The sequence below is a fragment of the Letharia lupina genome (assembly GCF_014066315.1).
Source record: "Letharia lupina isolate WasteWater1 chromosome Unknown contig_6, whole genome shotgun sequence".
In the NCBI taxonomy this organism is placed as follows: domain Eukaryota; kingdom Fungi; phylum Ascomycota; class Lecanoromycetes; order Lecanorales; family Parmeliaceae; genus Letharia; species Letharia lupina.
In genome coordinates this window covers 1,827,423-1,846,119 of record NW_023502975.1, presented here as the reverse complement: position 1 = coordinate 1,846,119, position 18,697 = coordinate 1,827,423, and the positions used below count along the sequence as shown (strand labels likewise).

The 18,697-nt window shown below is 48.8% G+C and overlaps 9 protein-coding genes across 9 annotated transcripts; 5 read left to right on the top strand and 4 right to left on the bottom strand.

The window, feature by feature from the left end:
* Positions 1 to 44: 44 nt before the first annotated feature.
* On the top strand, positions 45 to 2,858 carry HO133_009323 (uncharacterized protein; the record flags this gene model as incomplete). The annotated part of the gene is made up of 3 exons (XM_037300184.1): positions 45 to 945; positions 996 to 2,603; positions 2,659 to 2,858. 3 exons carry the CDS (start codon positions 45 to 47, stop codon positions 2,856 to 2,858), a joined length of 2,709 nt encoding a protein of 902 aa, XP_037155010.1.
* Positions 2,859 to 3,340: 482 nt separating this feature from the next.
* Positions 3,341 to 5,113, bottom strand: HO133_009322 (uncharacterized protein; the record flags this gene model as incomplete). The annotated part of the gene is made up of 6 exons (XM_037300183.1): positions 3,341 to 3,371; positions 3,496 to 3,852; positions 3,912 to 4,606; positions 4,659 to 4,736; positions 4,791 to 4,916; positions 4,967 to 5,113. 6 exons carry the CDS (start codon positions 5,111 to 5,113, stop codon positions 3,341 to 3,343), a joined length of 1,434 nt encoding a protein of 477 aa, XP_037155009.1.
* Positions 5,114 to 5,358: 245 nt separating this feature from the next.
* HO133_009321 (uncharacterized protein) lies at positions 5,359 to 6,199 on the top strand (the record flags this gene model as incomplete). Its single annotated transcript, XM_037300182.1, has 5 exons — positions 5,359 to 5,611; positions 5,670 to 5,687; positions 5,747 to 5,813; positions 5,866 to 5,985; positions 6,034 to 6,199. 5 exons carry the CDS (start codon positions 5,359 to 5,361, stop codon positions 6,197 to 6,199), a joined length of 624 nt encoding a protein of 207 aa, XP_037155008.1.
* An 87-nt stretch (positions 6,200 to 6,286) lies between these two features.
* On the bottom strand, positions 6,287 to 8,406 carry HO133_009320 (uncharacterized protein; the record flags this gene model as incomplete). Its single annotated transcript, XM_037300181.1, has 5 exons — positions 6,287 to 6,605; positions 6,664 to 7,098; positions 7,155 to 7,186; positions 7,539 to 8,252; positions 8,308 to 8,406. The coding sequence occupies 5 exons, from the start codon at positions 8,404 to 8,406 to the stop codon at positions 6,287 to 6,289; spliced, it is 1,599 nt and encodes a 532-aa protein (XP_037155007.1).
* A 258-nt stretch (positions 8,407 to 8,664) lies between these two features.
* Positions 8,665 to 9,238, top strand: HO133_009319 (uncharacterized protein; the record flags this gene model as incomplete). Its single annotated transcript, XM_037300180.1, has 3 exons — positions 8,665 to 8,772; positions 8,880 to 8,954; positions 9,032 to 9,238. 3 exons carry the CDS (start codon positions 8,665 to 8,667, stop codon positions 9,236 to 9,238), a joined length of 390 nt encoding a protein of 129 aa, XP_037155006.1.
* A 268-nt stretch (positions 9,239 to 9,506) lies between these two features.
* HO133_009318 (uncharacterized protein) lies at positions 9,507 to 11,217 on the bottom strand (the record flags this gene model as incomplete). The annotated part of the gene is made up of 2 exons (XM_037300179.1): positions 9,507 to 11,070; positions 11,129 to 11,217. 2 exons carry the CDS (start codon positions 11,215 to 11,217, stop codon positions 9,507 to 9,509), a joined length of 1,653 nt encoding a protein of 550 aa, XP_037155005.1.
* Positions 11,218 to 11,710: 493 nt separating this feature from the next.
* On the top strand, positions 11,711 to 12,404 carry HO133_009317 (uncharacterized protein; the record flags this gene model as incomplete). The annotated part of the gene is made up of 3 exons (XM_037300178.1): positions 11,711 to 11,829; positions 11,907 to 12,239; positions 12,302 to 12,404. The coding sequence occupies 3 exons, from the start codon at positions 11,711 to 11,713 to the stop codon at positions 12,402 to 12,404; spliced, it is 555 nt and encodes a 184-aa protein (XP_037155004.1).
* Positions 12,405 to 12,906: 502 nt separating this feature from the next.
* Positions 12,907 to 15,846, bottom strand: HO133_009316 (uncharacterized protein; the record flags this gene model as incomplete). The annotated part of the gene is made up of 8 exons (XM_037300177.1): positions 12,907 to 13,074; positions 13,230 to 13,399; positions 13,560 to 13,901; positions 14,029 to 14,114; positions 14,228 to 14,349; positions 14,486 to 14,584; positions 14,734 to 14,904; positions 15,043 to 15,846. 8 exons carry the CDS (start codon positions 15,844 to 15,846, stop codon positions 12,907 to 12,909), a joined length of 1,962 nt encoding a protein of 653 aa, XP_037155003.1.
* A 674-nt stretch (positions 15,847 to 16,520) lies between these two features.
* Positions 16,521 to 18,436, top strand: HO133_009315 (uncharacterized protein; the record flags this gene model as incomplete). The annotated part of the gene is made up of 2 exons (XM_037300176.1): positions 16,521 to 17,707; positions 17,872 to 18,436. The coding sequence occupies 2 exons, from the start codon at positions 16,521 to 16,523 to the stop codon at positions 18,434 to 18,436; spliced, it is 1,752 nt and encodes a 583-aa protein (XP_037155002.1).
* Between the last annotated feature and the right edge of the window lie 261 nt (positions 18,437 to 18,697).

Sequence of the window (18,697 nt, the reverse complement as noted above, 5' to 3'; positions counted from 1 at the left end):
GAGCTTCATCTTCTGGTTTGGTTTTTGTGGAGGAAGAGATATCCATGGCAGAACATTATCTGGTGTCTATTGACATCAAGAATCTTCCTTCTTCTGAAGACAATGGCCTTGCTTTGAATACAATCTCTTACCTGCACCGAGTTCATATTACCGCTACGCCGGAAACGCAGCAAGATGCAATCACTTTCCTTCACAAGAATTTCAATCTTTACACCATCTATTGCGATTGTACAGCCTTAGAGTCTTTAGAAGACATTCTATCCTTACTGAACAATGGCGGCGCTAAGGTTTTCGTAACGTCCTTGCAGATGAAAGCAATAGTCGAAGATCGTCTCCTTGTAGGCCAGGATCTCGGTCGTCTTGTCATTTCTTTTGACCGTTCGGAATCTGATGGTGAACCGGAAGAAACCGCCAAGAACATCCTTAGCAAAGTCGAGGCTTCTATTCCAGACACACCCATTGGCATCCAGATCCAAGGAGTCCATGATTGGAAGCTGCTAGATACGATGAACCGGATGTCCAAGACCGGGTATTACCCTGGTCGATACGTGACTTTGACCCACAACATCCAAAGTGATTATATCAGGGCAGTTAAGGATGGTCATGTGGCTATCATTCCTGCGAGTGGGCTTACAACAGATCCCAAGAAGTACCCAGATCTTGTGCCAGCTCACGTTTTGATCACTTCCGCAATCCGTAGCGATCGACCAGACGGATTGTTTCCCACGGTTGTTACTGACGAGAATGGGATTTGTCTGGGACTGGTATATAGCAATGAGAAAAGTATAGAAGTAGCGTTGCGAACAGGACGTGGTGTATACCACAGCCGCCGTCATGGCATATGGATCAAGGGTGAAGAGAGCGGAGATACCCAGGAGCTGATCAATATCTTCATGGACTGTGATGCAGATGCTCTGCAGTTCAACGTAAGACAACGTGGAGAAGGTATAGTAATTTAGCTCTCAATCATCTCCTATGTCACTCACACGAGATAGGCTTCTGCCACTTGAAGACCTCAACCTGTTTCGGCCCTTATTCTGGTGCCTCACGTCTCGAACAAACGCTAAAAAATCGCAAAGAATCAGCACCTGCGGGCTCTTATACTTCTAGACTATTCAGTGAACCTAAGCTTCTCGAAGCTAAGATCATGGAAGAAGCAAGCGAGCTATGTGAGGCAACCGACAAGAAGGATATTGCAGCTGAAGCTGGAGATCTACTCTATTTTGCTCTGACCAAGTGCGTTGCTGCAGGCGTCAGTATGGAAGACATTGAACATAACCTCGATCTGAAGAGTACAAAGATTACTAGAAGAAAAGGGGATGCTAAGCCTCAATGGGCCAAAAAGGTCGGCCATCTAGATAAAAGCAACGGCTCTGCAGGGGCCTTGAATGGAAATTCGGAACAGGAGATTCTCAAAGAGGCAGCGTCCGTCCCGAAAGAAAAGGATGATGCTGCAGGCCTCCAAAATAGAAGGATACGGATGAAACAATATAAGACTAGAGACACTGACGCCAAAATCATTAAGGACGCACTCCAACGTCCATCCCAAAGATCTACTGATGATATTATGGATATTGTCAAGCCTATCATCAAGGAGGTTCGTGAGGGCGGAGATACCGCCGTCTTGAGGTACACGCACAAATTCGAAAAAGCTACCTCTCTGACTTCACCGATTCTTCGTGCGCCGTTTCCGCAAAATCTGATGCAACTGCCCCAAGAGACCATCGACGCTATCAATGTCAGCTACGAGAACATTCGCCGTTTCCATGTGGCACAAATGGAGGAGAAGCCATTGCGTGTGGAGACCATGCCCGGCGTTGTCTGCTCGCGATTCTCTCGTCCAATAGAAAGGGTTGGCCTCTATGTGCCCGGCGGAACAGCAATTTTGCCCTCGACGGCGTTGATGCTCGGTGTTCCTGCCATGGCCGCAGGTTGCAAGAAGATCATTCTGGCCTCTCCCCCGCGCAGGGATGGCACGATCACACCTGAGATTGTCTATATCGCTCACAAGATTGGCGCTGAGAGCATTGTTCTTGCAGGAGGAGCACAAGCTATTGCAGCCCTCGCTTACGGGACAGAGACCATTTCCAAAGTTGACAAGATCCTTGGACCTGGTAATCAATTCGTGACCGCTGGAAAGATGGTTGTCTCCAATGATACCACGGCCCGCGTCAGTATCGATATGCCTGCTGGGCCGAGCGAGGTGTTAGTCATTGCAGACAAGTCGGCAAATCCTAAGTTTGTGGCTTCGGACCTCCTCAGTCAAGCAGAACATGGTATTGATTCGCAGGTCGTATTGATTGCCGTGGATCTATCGGAAGAGCAACTAGCTGCCCTTGAAGATGAATTGCACGCCCAAGCTATAGCCTTACCAAGAAAGGACATCGTGCGAGGAGCCATCGAGCATTCGGTGACACTGGTGGTCAAGGACATCACAGAGGCAATGGAATACAGCAATGATTACGCGCCAGAACACCTGATCCTGCAGGTCGAAAATGCCGAGTCCGTAATTTCTTCAGTTGATCATGCGGGAAGTGTTTTTGTGGGACCCTGGGCTCCTGAAAGTGTAGGAGATTACTCTGCAGGCACCAATCATTCTTTGCGTATGAATCCCAGCTACAAGCCCATTGCCAGTCACTCCGCTAACTCAATCACAAGCAACTTATGGCTACGCCAAACAGTACTCAGGAGTAAACCTTTCATCATTCACGAAGCATATAACCAGCTCCAATTTGACTCAAGAAGGATTGAAGAATGTCAGTAGTGCTGTCATGCAGTTGGCCAAGGTCGAAGAATTAGAGGCTCATCGGAGAGCAGTCAGTATACGGCTGCAAGAAATGGACGAGATCAAGGAGTGAGATACGTTGGGACAGTTGAAAGAAAAAGCCAAACGGGAAGCATTAGGGATCTTGCAGAGCATCAGTGGTGTCTCGGATATTACTTGGCATCGATCCAGAGCGGTCGTGGATAAATTTTCGAGACTTTCAAGGAAGTAGCCATGGAGGATTCGAAATATGAAAAGCTGGTAGCAATGCATCCCAATCATTTCAGAGTAGGAGGTAGAAATGCTTATTGACCCTCTATACATAGCTGAACAGCTTGAGGTCTGTGTCCTTACGGCACCTTTTCCCTTCCGGTCAATAGCACCATCTACGCAACACTGTGAGCGAGTTCGTGCCTTCATGTTAGCGCATAGGTTGCTCTAATGTTGGACAATTTGGCAACAGGTAGCTTCATCTGATGGGTTTTACGTCACAAGTACGAGGGATTTCGTACTGATATCTGTACAATGGCTGCGTGCAGGACTCTCGAAACATGGTCTACTAGAGCAACGCAGCCTTTAGGCATTGCGGCTCATGTCGTTCCTAATTCTGCGTATGGAGTCAGCATTAGAAAACTTAGCGGCGACTGACCTTTGCTCCCCAGAAGTGTCTCGCGACTCAGGCAGAGAGACTGGATGGAAGGAGACGGAAAATCAGTCCGGAATGTACGTACCGGTTGTAGTCCAACAAACCCTCAATACTCCCCACAGCGCTGATTGCCACATCTTGATCCCAAAGTTTCCTCCTCGCAAAAGACATGACATCCTTCTCGCTTATACTACCGACTACCCTCTCTACCTCCTCTGGGTCCATGCGGCGGCCTGTGGTGACGATCTGGCGGCCAATATCTTCCGCGACGGCTGTAGTGCCGTCAAGGGAGAGCAAGATGGAAGCTTTGAGCTGAGCCTTTGCTCGTTCGGTTTCGGCTTCAGTAACGTTGTAGGAAAGACGGGACCACTCTCGAAGGGTGAAATGGACAAGGTCGTCGATTTGAGTTTTGTTCTCCGTAACAAGGTATATGCCCCACAACCTAAAGATTTGGATCAGCAAAGCCCGGTGGAGGGAGGGCTGAGTAGTTTCATGGTTTACCCTGTATCACTGTAACTGGTAGAAAAGCTCATGAAGCTATTTGCCAACTTGTTCTCGTGGATGAAGGTACTGAGCTTGCTGCCAAGGTAGGGAGAATTACCCATTGCCCTATCCCAATTGCCGACGATTGCTTGCGTGACCAGCGCGGTAAAATAATCATCGTCTTTCCAGCTCACACCTTCAACTGCAATGGCGATGTTTGCTGTTGGGATAGTGTCGTCTCTCACTCGGACTTCAGAGCCAATGAAGTCAGGTATTTGCTTTTGAGCGGCAGCACTTGAGGCAGCTGCTCTAGTTGGTGGTTCCATTGGTATATTGGAGAAGTACTTCTCCGCAAGCTCCACCAACTGCTTGTGAGGGACACCACCAGCGCCGACCAGGACCATACGATCGGCAGTATAATTCTTCGTGATATAACCGACCAAGTCATCCCGCTGGATGCTCGCAATGTTCTCCTTTGGTCCCAGAATGGTCCGCCCTAAAGGTTGACCTTGGAAGGCGGTGGCATGCAAATGATCAAAGACGACTTCCTCGAGCTGCTTGTCGACCTCCTCTTGTTCTCGTAAAATCACATCACGTTCTCGCTCTATGGCTTGGGGCTCGAGTTTGGAGTTTTGCAAAATATCCGAGAGTATGTTGACTGTAGCAGAGACATCGGAGTTGAAGGACTTGGCATAGTAGACGGTATTTTCACGCTATATTGGAGTGTTAGTGCAGCTCCGACACATGGTGAAAAGTAACCCTTACAGAAGTGTACGCATTCAAGTGGCCTCCCATGTTTTCAATCTCAAGCTCCAATTGCTGCTGTGTTCGATTCTTGGTACCCTATGCACAACGTTGAGCTCGCGGACACTTGCGAAGAGGCAAATTTCCATTTACCTTGAATGCCAGGTGCTCCAAGAAGTGAGCTGTGCCATTGGTCTTGTCTGTCTCTGCCCTTGATCCTGCGTCGATCCAGACACCAACAGTAGAGGTTTGTGCCCATGGAGAATGCTCAGTAGCAATCTAAGGGATACGTAAGCTTCCAACAGCAATTGATTTGGAGTAAGTCATACGGTCAGTCCGTTGGACAGAGTTGTGCTTTCGGTATTGATGCCCTGGTGGATTGGAGTTGCGAAACCTCTTATGGGCTGAATTGATTTGAGGGCCGCGCGACTACGCAAAGCCTGATTCAGGTTGAGCGCCAGTCGCCTAGAGGCCATGGCTTGTGGAATAAATAAAGAAAGGACAAGATGCCTCGAGATTGCAAGCTTCCAAGTCCAGCAGAAGTTGAGATTGTCTACTGCCTTATTCTTCCTGCGGACTCTTTCGGCCAATCAAACACAACCGCCAAGCTTTACGCTAACAAAGGCGTCACCAACCGACAAGCGTTCACTTCGCTCCCAAATCCGCGGTGGAACGCTGAAAGACATTTCTCCTCACTCTTCCAAGCCCAATTAGCTGCACAATGGCGTCTATTGTGCGGCCTTCGCTGCTTCGGCAATCGGGTGTTGCGCCGGCGGCAGGTCGAGATCTCCGGAAACGAGCCCCGCAGCCATACGCTCTTTCCAAGCTCAATAGCTCTAGCTTTCGCACCCAGTCCATTGCGAGCCGCATCTTGCCTCTGAGATCCGATGTACTGAGGGGCATTCCGCCGAGTATGCTCAGAGTTGCAGGCTTTCACGCCAGTGGACGAAGACCCATCCTCCCTGCCGGCCCTCGTGAGTACAATTGATCATGGACCAAAGCACCTGTATGGAAGCTAATGTTCCTTGGCAGAGATCATTGATGGGACTGGTAAATATTACAAGATAGGCTATAAGCCCAAAATGGCTGCATATACTGAAGAAAGTCAGCAAATGATCCAGCACCTATACCCCAACCTTCGCCCACCCATGGGAGCTACCACTGGGCTTTTGAGAGGCACGAGCATCATTCTACAGCCATCACATCCCAGCTGACGAGACGACTACAGACTCATATCCGCTGCTCTAGTACCTTTGACAGTAGCTCCATTCGCTGCTGGGACCCTTAACCCTGTCACGGATGCAATCCTCTGCGCCACCATCCTCATTCACTCTCATATTGGTTTTCAGTATGTGGAACATTACGGTCTAGAGAGAAGCCTTGCTGACACTGCTAGGTCCGTAATCATTGACTATATACCATCGAAACGACTGCCGAAAACCAGAGCCTTGTTTTGGTGGGGTCTGCGTGCGGCAACTCTGACCGTGGCTGTGGGACTGTACGAGTTCGAGACGAATGACGTAGGCTTGACTGAGGCGGTTAAGAGGATATGGATCGCTTAGGGAACTCAAAGCCGAATCTTCATGTATATGATCTTTTGGGGTGCATTAGGGACTGAAACGAGCGTTTTTCCAAATGTCCTTTCGTTGCTACATTTTGCTCGGCATTCTCATTCCACCATCAAGCCGAATAACCACGCCGTTCAGCATAGAGTTTTCTATGCCCTCTCTTACAATTCTTGCAAATTCATCGGGTTTTCCTGGTCTGAGCGGAAATTCCATGACCCGGGTCAAACTTGCCCTTACTTTGTCGCTCATCAGAGCAGTCATACCAGAGTCGAAAAGACTTGGTGCAATGGTAACGACTCTGATTCCGTATTTTGCGAGATCTCTTGTCAACGGTAGGGTCAGTGATGCCAATGCTCCTTTTGACGCTGCATAAGAGACCTGACCCGGCTGCCCATCGAACCTATATGGATTTTTAGAATTCTTAAAATGAAGCTTGGCGTATTGGATACTCTACTCACGCCGCAGATGAACTAACGAGCAGCACCACACCTCTTTCACCATCTAGGGCCTCGGGTTCCACCTTGATCATATGTGGCAATAGCTGCCTCACTAGATCTATAGACCCCCTCACATTGATATTCATAACAAAATCAAAGCTTTTAATATCGAAAGGATCCCCATGACGATCAATGATCTTCGCGGGTGTGGATACTCCTGCAGCCGCTATGATGCCTCCTATCTCTTTGCCGGTCTGCTGGACCCACGACTTTGTGCCCTTGACAGCTGCTGCTATGCTTTCTGTATCTGATACATCTGCTTGGAAGAACCTGGTGGAACTAGAGCCGAGCTCTTGGACTAAGGCTTGACCGCTCTCTTCGTTCATATCAAGGATCGCAACGTAACCGTCTCTATCTACAAGTTGTCGTACCGTAGCTCTTCCCAGGCCTGACGCACTTTGAACGGTTGGTTAAAAGATTTGTACCAAAAATGTTGGAATCGACCGACTCACCCCCCAGAAACCACAAACGTCCTCCCTTCAATCTTCATTTTCAACCCGATTTGTCTGAATGCTGTGTACTAATGTTGCACGCTGGTGCTCAAAACTTCTGCGGGAACCATTTGTGGGTGATGCCGAGGTTCATTTTGCTCATGCCCTACTTCTCTGCCCTAAGTCTTCATGTCTTGAACCCCATCAAGAAGAGAGGTAAGGTATCTCATGGCTTTAGAGTCTAGACACATTGCTGAGATGAGGGTAGCTGTGTCTCCACACGGCATATTCATGGCTTGATAATCGAAATCGAGGCTGGACTCGAAAGCATGACCGTTTGGGGGGTATATTCAGCGCTCATTTATATACGTTCTGGTTCTCTCTTTACTTTTTCCTTTCCCTCACCTTCCATTTCACCCCAGCCTTGGTGGTTCCGCCCACGCTATTGCTCATCTTTGCTCGCTGGAGATCCAGCTCATTCTCCGCTTTAATGAGGTCCCTTTCCCGAGCGGTTAGCGCCGCCAACTTCGATCTTCGTGCATTCTGCTCTTTTCTGTGCTGCTTGCGCAGGAGCTTATCTTGCTTCAAGGCAAGCTCTTGACGTTCGGCCGCACGACCTGACTTGGGAGCTTCTTTAGGCGAATACATGAGTGGCATCCCATCTGAGTCGTCCTCTTCCTCGTTCATAGAAGAATATCCCGGCTTTCTCGTTGCAGAACCTGGCGGAAAAGCAAATTCTCCAGCCGCTTTGTACTGCGTCTGTTCCTCCCTACTGTCCACGAAGACCGTATGGCTTCCCGTTTCCTGACTCGATGACGCACCCAGCACTTCAGCACCCTGGTCCTCACTTAGAACAAACTCCTGCTCTAATCTTGCCCGTGCCCGCTTCGTCTTTTGAAGCATAGTAGTGACATATGCTGCGTCCTGAGTCTTCGATAATTTGACCACGTCTTGGCCGAGTACCGGATTTTGCCGGTCTGCTAACTTCTGCCCTTTTCTCGACTGCCTGCTCAGCATTCCATAGGAGAACTCGTCCGGGTTTCGCTCGGCAGCCTTTTGCCTAAGAATCTTGAGTCTCTTCTTATTTTCATTATGATTTTTGCTTCTTAGCGAGTAATCCTGTATCCTGCGTTAGCAAGCGAGCACGAACTGCAAGACACATCGATCAGCGGACCTTGTGCTTCTCAAGGATTCCCAGCCTCGCTTCTCGTTCTAATGGCTGTCCTCGTTCTCGATGATTGCGGCGCTGTGTTGCATTTCGCATTGAAGACATGGTTGCCGGGCTGTTCAAAGAGAAGATTGTTTCAGAGCATGGGATGTCCGGCGCCAAGGCATCTTTCAGCCCTACTCGTACAAGCGAGACACAACAAATCCACATTCTCAACCAAATTTATCGACATCATTTACACCACGGAACCCTTCGGTCCTTAAATCCTTTCGTGGAAGGCAAATAGGTAAGTTAAGAAATTATGACTTCCAGTCATCATGTGTCCTGCCATCCACTAATCTGCTGTCGCCCTTCCCAGTCACAATGCCTACTCCTAAGACCGCGCCCAAGACGACCAAGAAGCCCACTACCACACGATCCGCCATCGCCGATGTTGTCGCCCGCGAATACACCATCCATCTACACAAGCGAGTATGTTTCTCCTCTACATAAACACCAGATTAGTTTTGTGAAGTCCACTCTATGGCCCCTTCGTGGGTATTCAGGACGGAAGACTAATCAATTGGGTTTTTGTGCAGGTACACGGTGTAGCTTTCAAGAAGAGAGCACCAAGGGCTATCAAAGAGATTCGGGGTTTTGCGATAAATGCGATGGTACGTGGAACATTTCCATATCTCCATAACCCCTCCAATCCAACACCCCCATTACTAACATGCTTGCCTAACGTCAGGGAACCAAAGACGTTCGCCTTGACCCTCAACTCAACAAGAAAGTCTGGGAGGCTGGCATCAAAGGTGTGCCATACAGACTGCGCGTGAGGATATCAAGAAAGCGAAATGACGAAGAGGGTGCGAAAGAGAAGCTGTACAGCTACGTGCAGGCGGTGAACGTGAAGAACCCGAAGGGATTGACTACTGTTGTGGTGGAAGATGCTTGAGGTCGTCAGAGCTAGGTGCTGCATTTTCCACGGGGCACGCGTACCGCAAACTCGGTGGCCAAGCCCACAGGTGCCAAAAGCATGCGAAATCAGATATTGAAAGACATCATGGCAATCGCAAAATCACATGTGGTGGATGATGCGTCGGTATGAAAAAACATGTTTTAAAACCAGTGGTGATCATTTGTATCTTAATTAAAATGCAGTGGGTATGCCCTGCGCCATGCCACCATACGCTATGCAATGAATAGCCATCCCTTTCTTGTCCTTATTGTGAGAGCATTACCCTCTGCTCATCTGGCTTGTACACGGCATCCTTGCAGAGCACAACGACCTTTTTGAAGAACCTTCTCCATTCCACTGGATCTCCTTTGGCTTTCACAAAATTGATCTCTATCAAATGAGCATCAATGCCCGCCATTTTCTCAATCGCCACGTCGCCAGTCAGTGGGCAATGCCTCGTATCTGTTGCCCTGATCTTGATCCATACTGATGAAATCGTTGCTGAGGATGCGGCAAGCGGTGAAGCCGGAGTCGGGACGCCGAGGCTGTGCAGAGCATCTGCAATAGCTGCATGAAGACGGGCAAGTGGCCAAAGGGAAAAGAAACGTGTGAGGGAGTGTGAGGGTACGATGTCTCGGAATTGACGAGCGAACTGCGTCTTGCTTAGCGGTACCTGAGGACTAGCTGAGAATTGAGAGAAGGATGGTTCCTCTGCTAATCGGTCGTCCCAAATGCTTTCACTCATGGAAACACCGTTGACGATGCTTGGTTGACTAGCTGATACACTGTTACTAGCAGTAACACGTGGAGGCCGCTCCCAATCGAACATGATGTCGTTGGTTGGAGTCTCCGGCTGCGTTGAAGAGAGCTTTATCGTCACATCCTGGCTGTCGACATCCATTGCATCTTCAAAGCTTTGGCTGCGCTGGGTCTGTGAAGCCAACGGATCTTGAGAAAAGTCTATCTTCATGCTTTCGAACATCTGCGTTGCTAAGGCTAGTGGATTCGCGATCTTGCCGTCCGAGCTGAGAAATTTGTTCTCCCTTGTGAACCAAGGATGGCGACGGATTTCCGCCAACGAGAAACGCTCCTTCGGATTGACCCGCATCATGCCTCGTAGAAGTGAGAGAGTTTCTACAGGCAGATTGTGCCATAATTCGTCGTCAGGTCGGCCATTCGTCTTGACATATTGATCAAATTCATAGCTTCTATCCAATGGCTCGTCCCAGGGCGTATTACCGACTAGTAGAACGAAGAGAACAACGCCGCAAGACCAGATGTCGACGTAATCGCCTTGGTAACCATGATCGAGCTTCTTCGCAAGTCTATTGTCGCAGTTCACGACCTCTGGCGCAGTGTATGGTGGACTACCACAACTCGTTTTACACAACTTTTTCTCCCCTTTGTATTCGAAAAGAGTTGCCAGACCAAAATCGGCGATCTTCAAATTACCTTCTGCAGATAAAAGGATGTTTTCTGGCTTGAGATCCCGATGGCCTACACCTTTGGAGTGCATGTAGGTCACAGCACTAACGAGCTGCGTGAAGTACAGATGCGCAACGTCCTCGCCGACTCCGACGTCTGACTCAATCTTGTCGAAGAGGTCGCCGCCCTCAGCCAACTCCATGGCTATCCATCGCCAGGTGAAGTCCTCGCCTGCTTGAAAGAATTGCACAATGTTTCTGTGTTGGCCAAGGAATTGATGAAGATTTATCTCCAGATCGAGCTGCTTCTTAGTGAGACGACCATGTCGGACAGCAAATTCCTTGTGAATGAATTTGACTGCGAAGATGGGCTTCGGAGTATGGAGTGGTGCTGCTTTCTTGATGCTTAAACACCCAAACGTCAGCTTTTGCATGGATACAGGAGATGAGAAGCCCAACCAACCAAGCATATGCACCTTGCCCGATCGTCTTTGAGACGATTCGAAAGGGCAGCTCGCTGGGCAACGGGGCGAGCTGCGAATGGGCTATCATGATTGGCAAAGGCGTTTTCCACACATGCTACGCGTATCTATTGGAGCTCTGATGGTAGTTGGTGAGCGTCAACATGGACGTCTCTGCTCCAGTCCCCAGCTCTCAAAGTATAGATGTTATTTAACAAGTCGCGTGCTCGACGTGATGGGTGTTTCATATGGCAGCGGAAGTGCCCGCGTACCCCACCAAAGAATCCCTGTTCCGGCAGATCTTTAGCGCAATTGGTTGCATGACAACGGCGAGAACAGTAAACAATGCCCTGCACTTTCTTCATAAATACCTATTATCCACACCTCATCCACACCTTCACACTCCACACCTTCACACTCCACACCTTCACACTCCACACCTTCGCACTCCACATCAGCCTCACAGTTTTCGAAAGCATTGATACACAATAAAACTCTTCCATCACTGCTTAGCCCACACCACAAGTCTCCAATACCCATACGTTATTCGACGCAACAGTGTCCTCCATTAAGCCTTGACAACTATGGCTGACTTCACCATGGAAGACACACAGAATTCCGCTCCAGGTCAGCCATCTGTACATGAAGTCTCGAAACTCTCCTCCACTTCTCGTCGTCAGGACACACAAAGCGTGACAAAACGGTATGGTCTTTGAATTTCATGATCATTCCAGCAAAGCCTTGGTCACATCCTGCAACTTAATACTAACTTGTTTCTAGTCTCCAAACAGAGTTGATGCAGTTGATGCTTTCCAGCACTCCTGGTATCTCAGCATTTCCCTCTTCTCCAGAAAATCTACTCAACTGGACTGCCACCATCGCCGGCCCTTCTGAAACGCCCTACGCTTCCCTCACCTTCAAGCTTTCCTTCCAATTTCCGTCCTCCTATCCATACGCCCCACCGACAGTCCTATTCAAGACACCCATCTTCCATCCAAACGTCGATTTCAGCGGGAGGATATGCTTGGATATCCTGAAGGACAAGTGGAGTGCCGTCTACAATGTCCAAAGCGTGCTTCTGAGCCTGCAGAGTTTGTTGGGGGAGCCAAATAAGTATGCTCCTCTGCCTCTTCGAAATGTTCTGGGTTGTGATGCTGATTCCTCTTCTTCTGCAGTGCAAGTCCTCTCAACGGTCAGGCGGCGGAGCTGTGGGACTCAGACCCCACTGAGTTCAAGCGACTAGTTTTAGCGCGTCACCAGGACCTGGACGAGGAGTAGTGATCGATTACTTCAGTGCGACATGTTGTCTGTCAGCGAGTCCTTTCGATGCAGGCTCGACGAGTGCGGAGAAGAAAGGTCCCTAATTGCATTGCGTGGTTGGAGTACGATAGGTTTATGGCGAGGAGCGCAATTCAATTGAAAACCTCTGGGTATGATTGATGCAGACATCACTGGAGAATCAAAAATTGATTTTATGTCAAAGTCTTGCAACTGACCTCGATGAGCAACTTGTGATATCATCACCACACTCTGACTACTGAACGTATAAGCATCCACTCATACAAAAACGGTCATCCTGTGGCATCTTAAGGCCTTCTGAAAGCCTACCTTTGAACCCCAGTCGAAAACAAAGAATGGTTGCACTATTCCTTTCTAGATCAGCCGCATATATCATCGAAAAAGATTATACATAATGAGAGTAAATTTTCAATCGGTTTCCCAGTATCCATCGATCAAAGTCGTCCTGGATCTTACAGCCCAGCATTCGAAAACCCGCGTCTCATGAACTTGCAGCGCTCGGCGTGAAGTAAGCTGCCTGATCGGTAACTAGCATACCTGCAATGCTCGCACTTGTGAATGTGCTCAGAGCCCCTGAGATAAGCGCGGAAAGTGCCAGTCTTGAGACATCTCCTCCCCTTCCAGGCGCAATCTGGCTCAAGACCCCTATCTACGTGGATTTCGGAGTCAGCACTGCTTATTCGAGGCAGAATATGGAATCGCAAGACCGGCCACGGGAATAGAAAGGTCCTCTTGCTCCCGAAACACATCCTTTGACCAAATACCAATACCATATAGGAAAGCCTAGGTGAGAAATGTACGGACCTGGGTTCCCAAGCTCCCGATGTTTGCGAACCCACACAGCGCGTACGTCACTATCAACCTGCTGCGAGAGCTAATATCCGAATAGGCAGGGTCTGTCTGCAGGGCCGTGTAAGCAACAAACTCGTTAGCAACGAGCTTTGTGCCGATGAGTTGGGCAACTTTCAGAAGGTCTACATGATCTCAGAGTCAGCTTCTCTTTGGAAGTATTTGTAAATTCAGAAAGCCTTATAGGGCAGAGGTGATTCGGAAAGCATGTTCCTATCCAGCAACATGCCCTCCAGCTCATGAACCAATACTGGACAAGAAAGCATGATGTGAAAAGGTGCCTACCTCCGTTGCGCGGAACGCCGAGGAGGAACGCAATTGGATAACAGATGTAACCCACGATAAGTTCGACGGTGAGGGGTGGATCGTTGATATTGAGATATCTTCCCCACCAAGTGAGAAGTCCGTTTGCTAGTCCAAGCAGGGCTATAATACAGAGAAGGGTTGATAGGATCATGCCCGCGATTTTGAGACCAAGCCAGGCGCCGTTGGCGAAGGCATGGAGAGAATTGGCAGCCTTATGCTCATCCTCGTCGGGTATAACAACTCGACCAGTGGTTAGCGTCTCCTCTGTCTCAGGGTAGCGTAACTTCGAGATGGCAAGAGAGGCGGGAATTGACATGACACCTATTCAGTCTAGGTGTCAGCGTTTGTCCGAAGGTTATTCAAGTCTGGGGAGTCGAAACCCCTTGAGAAACGTCTTGCGACTCAAAACTATGTGAATGAAAGGAAATATCTCTAATGAGGCACTTACAGGAGCTGACGAGAGCTTGAGCGTTGACACCCAAGGAAATGTATGCGACGAGCACGGAGCCAGCAATGGTAGCGAAGCCACAGCACCTGCAGTATTTGACCAGCAATTAGCATCGAGTCTCCAAGGTCGGAATTTGAGTTGCAAGGCACCTTGGGGAATCAGGGATTTACTATGAAGGAACAGACTGGGAAAAACCTACATGACTTGGTGAAGCTCGGCTTGAGTAAGATGTTCGACGAACGGTTTGATGAGCATTGCAGACTCGCCTTGCCCAATAAATGGCGAGGCCGCAGCAACCACCGCTTCTGCACCGGATACTCTCTTTTCGGAGTCAGCAAAGTCTATTCGAGGCAGAGATTGGAGTTGCAAGACAGGTTCCGAGAGTAGCATGGTCCTTTGCTCCCGAGACAGGTCTTGTACTACCGATCAGGAAAAATCAGCCCCGAACTGTACGTACCATAGACCAGAAAAAGAAGACAGCGAATTTGCCGATGAACCATTGGAATATCCCATTGTAAAAGCAGAGTTGGACAAGGGCCACGAAAAATATAACTGCCTAAATGGTATGAAGTCAGCAATCTTCCTAGAGCGAAGACCTAAGCCGTGGGACAGTCTGGATGGGTATTAAGAGCCTTTTGATCTCAAAAAAACATGTCTCTCAACTCGAACAACGGTCCGTCATAGGTCCTACGAAAATGAACGTACCGGTAAAGTGGAAACAATGAACCAATGGGTTGATGGGACACTTTCCGCTGTGAGGAATATCGTTCCCTGGTTCGCAAACCCAAGTAGATCTCGAGCAAGTTCCGAAATAAAACTGAAGATATCATATCCTACGCTTGATCTCAGGACAAAGAGGGCTACAATAAATTGGACCTACACAGAATCCTGAGTCAGCACACATTCCTCATGGGAAGAACCTGGGCTATTGGATCAGTCTTTGCTCCTGGTGCAGTGTTCATAAATAAAACCCTGGTACCAAAGAGGAAAGATCATTCTCCAGAAAATACATACTAGCATTCCTACTATCACAGTGTGCCAATTCACAGCCTTTCGATTGCGTGATGTCACATAGAGGACGAATATGAAGACAGCCAGCCCGAATAGAGACACCGCTCGATTATCGCGAGTATTGTCTTCACTTTCGGGACTGACAAATCCGCCGATCAGAAAGACGGATATGGTCAGGAGAGCGGCCAGTGGAATTTTGAACCGTTCCGGCAACAGCTCTGCAAAACGCACGCCGGTTTTCTCCCACGTCCAGTGTATGGGCTTCGTGACAACAGTAATGGGAACGTGGAAGAAAACAATTCGTAAGGTAACTGCAAGCCAGAAGAGGAATGGTTTGAGCCACCCAGTATTCGAGCTTAACGAGTCATGGATGCCATGGAGTAGCAACCCGGCGATCCACCATCCGGTAAAGACAATCCAAACAAATAGATGAAAGAATATGCGGTATCTTTTGTAAAAGTTCGAGAACGTGTGGGTTTGAGGATCCTCTTCAGAGCGACTGGGGCTCATGGTACCTTGCTCAGGATCAACGGCTGCCGCTGGCTCTTTTGCCATATCTGCATGCCGCTTTCTGTGAAGATCATGGTCCTGCGGATCCTGGTGCGGGATAGTCCGCCCCTCAAAGGTTGTACCATGGGAGTAGATGAGCACGTCTTCCCGACCTTTCTCTGCCTGGGCATCATGGTGCACGTGATCATGATGATGCTCATAGGAGTTTTGAAGGGCTGGGTCGTCATTCTGTATCACATTCTGCTGAGGAGAAGAGTTATGATCTCTGACATCAATGTAGCCCGGCGTGGTTGACATTGTTCCCACTTGGCGCAGATGTCTGGGAAAAGATACAATTCAAATATGGGAGCTCGCTGGGACAAGGGTCCTATTAAGATACGTTTATCCATGTGTAAGATAATCGCCAATGCCTCGGCGTTGAGAGACATTTTCGAGGATCTACGTTGGAGGGAGCGCAGAAGACCCAATTGGCTGTTGATGCTGCCAAGTAGACCTGTGCATACCTAGTCTTATCGCAACGCCAATGTGCATACCTTGTGAGTGAATTCATCGATGGTCAAACTGCAGCTCGTGCAGTAGGGGAATTAAATACGCTACGGAGCGGCAGGCGTGTGCAAAGGTATAGAAATCTTGGCACCGAAGAATACCCACACCTCTTAGGGCCCCTTCGGTAACGAGCTTGCCTGGGGTTAGACTTCACCACGTTCGCAGTACCCTCTTCATACAGGCTTCTACCCCCTTTTCGCTTAGGGCTTAACCTTACGCAAGTACTTGCCAGAGATGTAAAGGGTGTCAACATCTTGCACCGATCACAGATAGCCGAACGTTTCGACGTTCCTACGAGCGTTCCCTCTATCAGGACATCTTCTACGTCTGCAACAAGGCTAAGTGTGAGGTAGGATTGTTCTGCTTATCGAGTATCATCTCTTGCCTGAAATTCCGCTTCACAGCACTGTTCCTAAGCCTAAGATATGGCGTCCGGCCCTGATAATCAGCCTGAGCCCGGGTCAGATATTTCAGACTGGGAGATCGAAGAAGGTCTCCCGCAATTTGAAGACCAATTCATACAAAAGTATTTCCAAGGCCGCGAAGCCCTTATAGATCAAGAGAAATCTCAGCGGAGTGATGCAGCTTTCCGCCAATCTCTCACACCACTAGCCACCGAAGCGTGTGCAATAGTATCGCGGATATTGGTCGAGGAACATCGGACTATTTGGACCAGCGAGTTTCAAGATGACCTTGCTCGGCAGGAAGGCGTCAACTTACATCCAGGAATGATGTTTGCGCTTGCCCGGGACACAATGGAGAAAACGAAATCTTGGCGAATAGTGAAAAAAATGCCAAAAGGAGCCTTGTTGCATGCGCATCAGGACGCTATGATCGATGTGGACTGGCTCATTGATGAATTGCTTGGGACAGAAGGAATGGCTATGCTGGCAGAAGAGGCGTTGTGTGGTCCAACAGCGAGGGCGCACGGAAAGGTGGTTTTCCGTTACTCAAAAGGATCACTAGCGACCGCTTCATCGATTTGGAGCGAAGAATACCAACCATCTCATCCTGTTTCCATGAAAGAGGCTGCTGGGAGCTTTCCTGATGGTGCTACAGATGGTTTTAAGGCCTGGCTAAAAGCCAGGTGCACCATCACCCCGGAAGAATCCATCAAGCATCATCACGGACTTGATGCCGTCTGGAAGAAATTCACAAGCTGCTTTCCACTACTAGACTCAATGGAGTATTATGAACCTATACTGCGGGCGTCTATGCAACGTCTTCTACGACAAATCGTGGGTGATGGCTTGAGTTGGGTAGATTTTCGATGCACATTCGCAGCCGATTTCAGATTAGAGGGTTGTGAAGAACCGTCTAAAGGTCCCGATGATCTTGTTCGCATCTTCAGCGAAGAGCTGAAGAAATTCAAGGCTACCGAGGACGGAAGAAATTTCTGGGGATATCGATTCATATGGACAAGTTTACGATCCTGGAGCAAAAAGAAAATTGTGGATCACATGAAGCAATGCATCCTCATGAAGAAGGCCTATCCTGAGCTCATCGCTGGCTATGATGTTGTCGGACAAGAAGATATGGGGAGATCACTGGCAGATCTTACACCCGAACTATTCTGGTTCAAGAAGCGCTGCTTCGAGAACGGGGTTGATATGTACGTATTCTTGGGCGTCTTCCCAGCTGAAAATCAAAGTACCGCACTTGAACTCATAGACCGTTACCGTCTTGATAGCAAAGACAGCTTGTCATTCTTCAACATCGTCTATTTACTCCAATTTATATTTTGAGAAGAAGCACTGATATGGAGATCTGTAATAGTCCGTATTTCTTTCACGGAGGCGAATGTCTGGGAGACGGCGATGAAACGGACCAAAACCTCTTTGATGCCATACTCCTTGGGACCCGAAGGATTGGCCATGGATTTTCGCTATACAAGCATCCTCTCTTGCTGGAGATGGTCAAGACAAAAAAGATACTCATAGAATCGTGCCCAATCTCAAACGAAGTATTGCGCCTCACAAGCTCCATCAAATCACATCCTTTACCAGCCCTTTTGGCTCGAGGCGTCCCCTGCGCTCTCTCGAATGACGACCCAGCTGTCTTAGGGCAAAGGGAAAACGGTGTGACGGACGACTTTTGGCAGGCATTGCAGGGGTGGGAGAATCTTGGCCTGGCTGGGCTTGGTTCTCTTGCGGAGAATAGTGTACGCTGGGCAGCACATGAGGATCAAACAACGAAGGAATGGACTGAAGACATCAAGAAAGGAGTTTATGGCGAAGGGATACGGGCTTCGAGGCTAAGGGAATGGCATATGGAATTCAACAGATTTTGCGAGTGGATCTTGTTAGAATTTGCTCTTGACTACGGAGGCGATGAAGACTAGATAGATGCACACAAAGACTTTGAAATGCAAGGACTGAGCACAGCACAGTACAACCTACATATGATACCGTTCTCCGCCTTTTTGGCGTGGAAAAACAATGTCAACATATTCATGTCAGTTCGGGAAATTGACCCTGAAAGACAATCCTCTCAGAGGGGGCTCTTCTTATATGTCAATGATGAGTACATTGCAATGGCCGTATTTTGATAAGAAGGACGGCTTGAAGACGCAAGGCATTCGAGATGAGGAAGAGGTAACAAT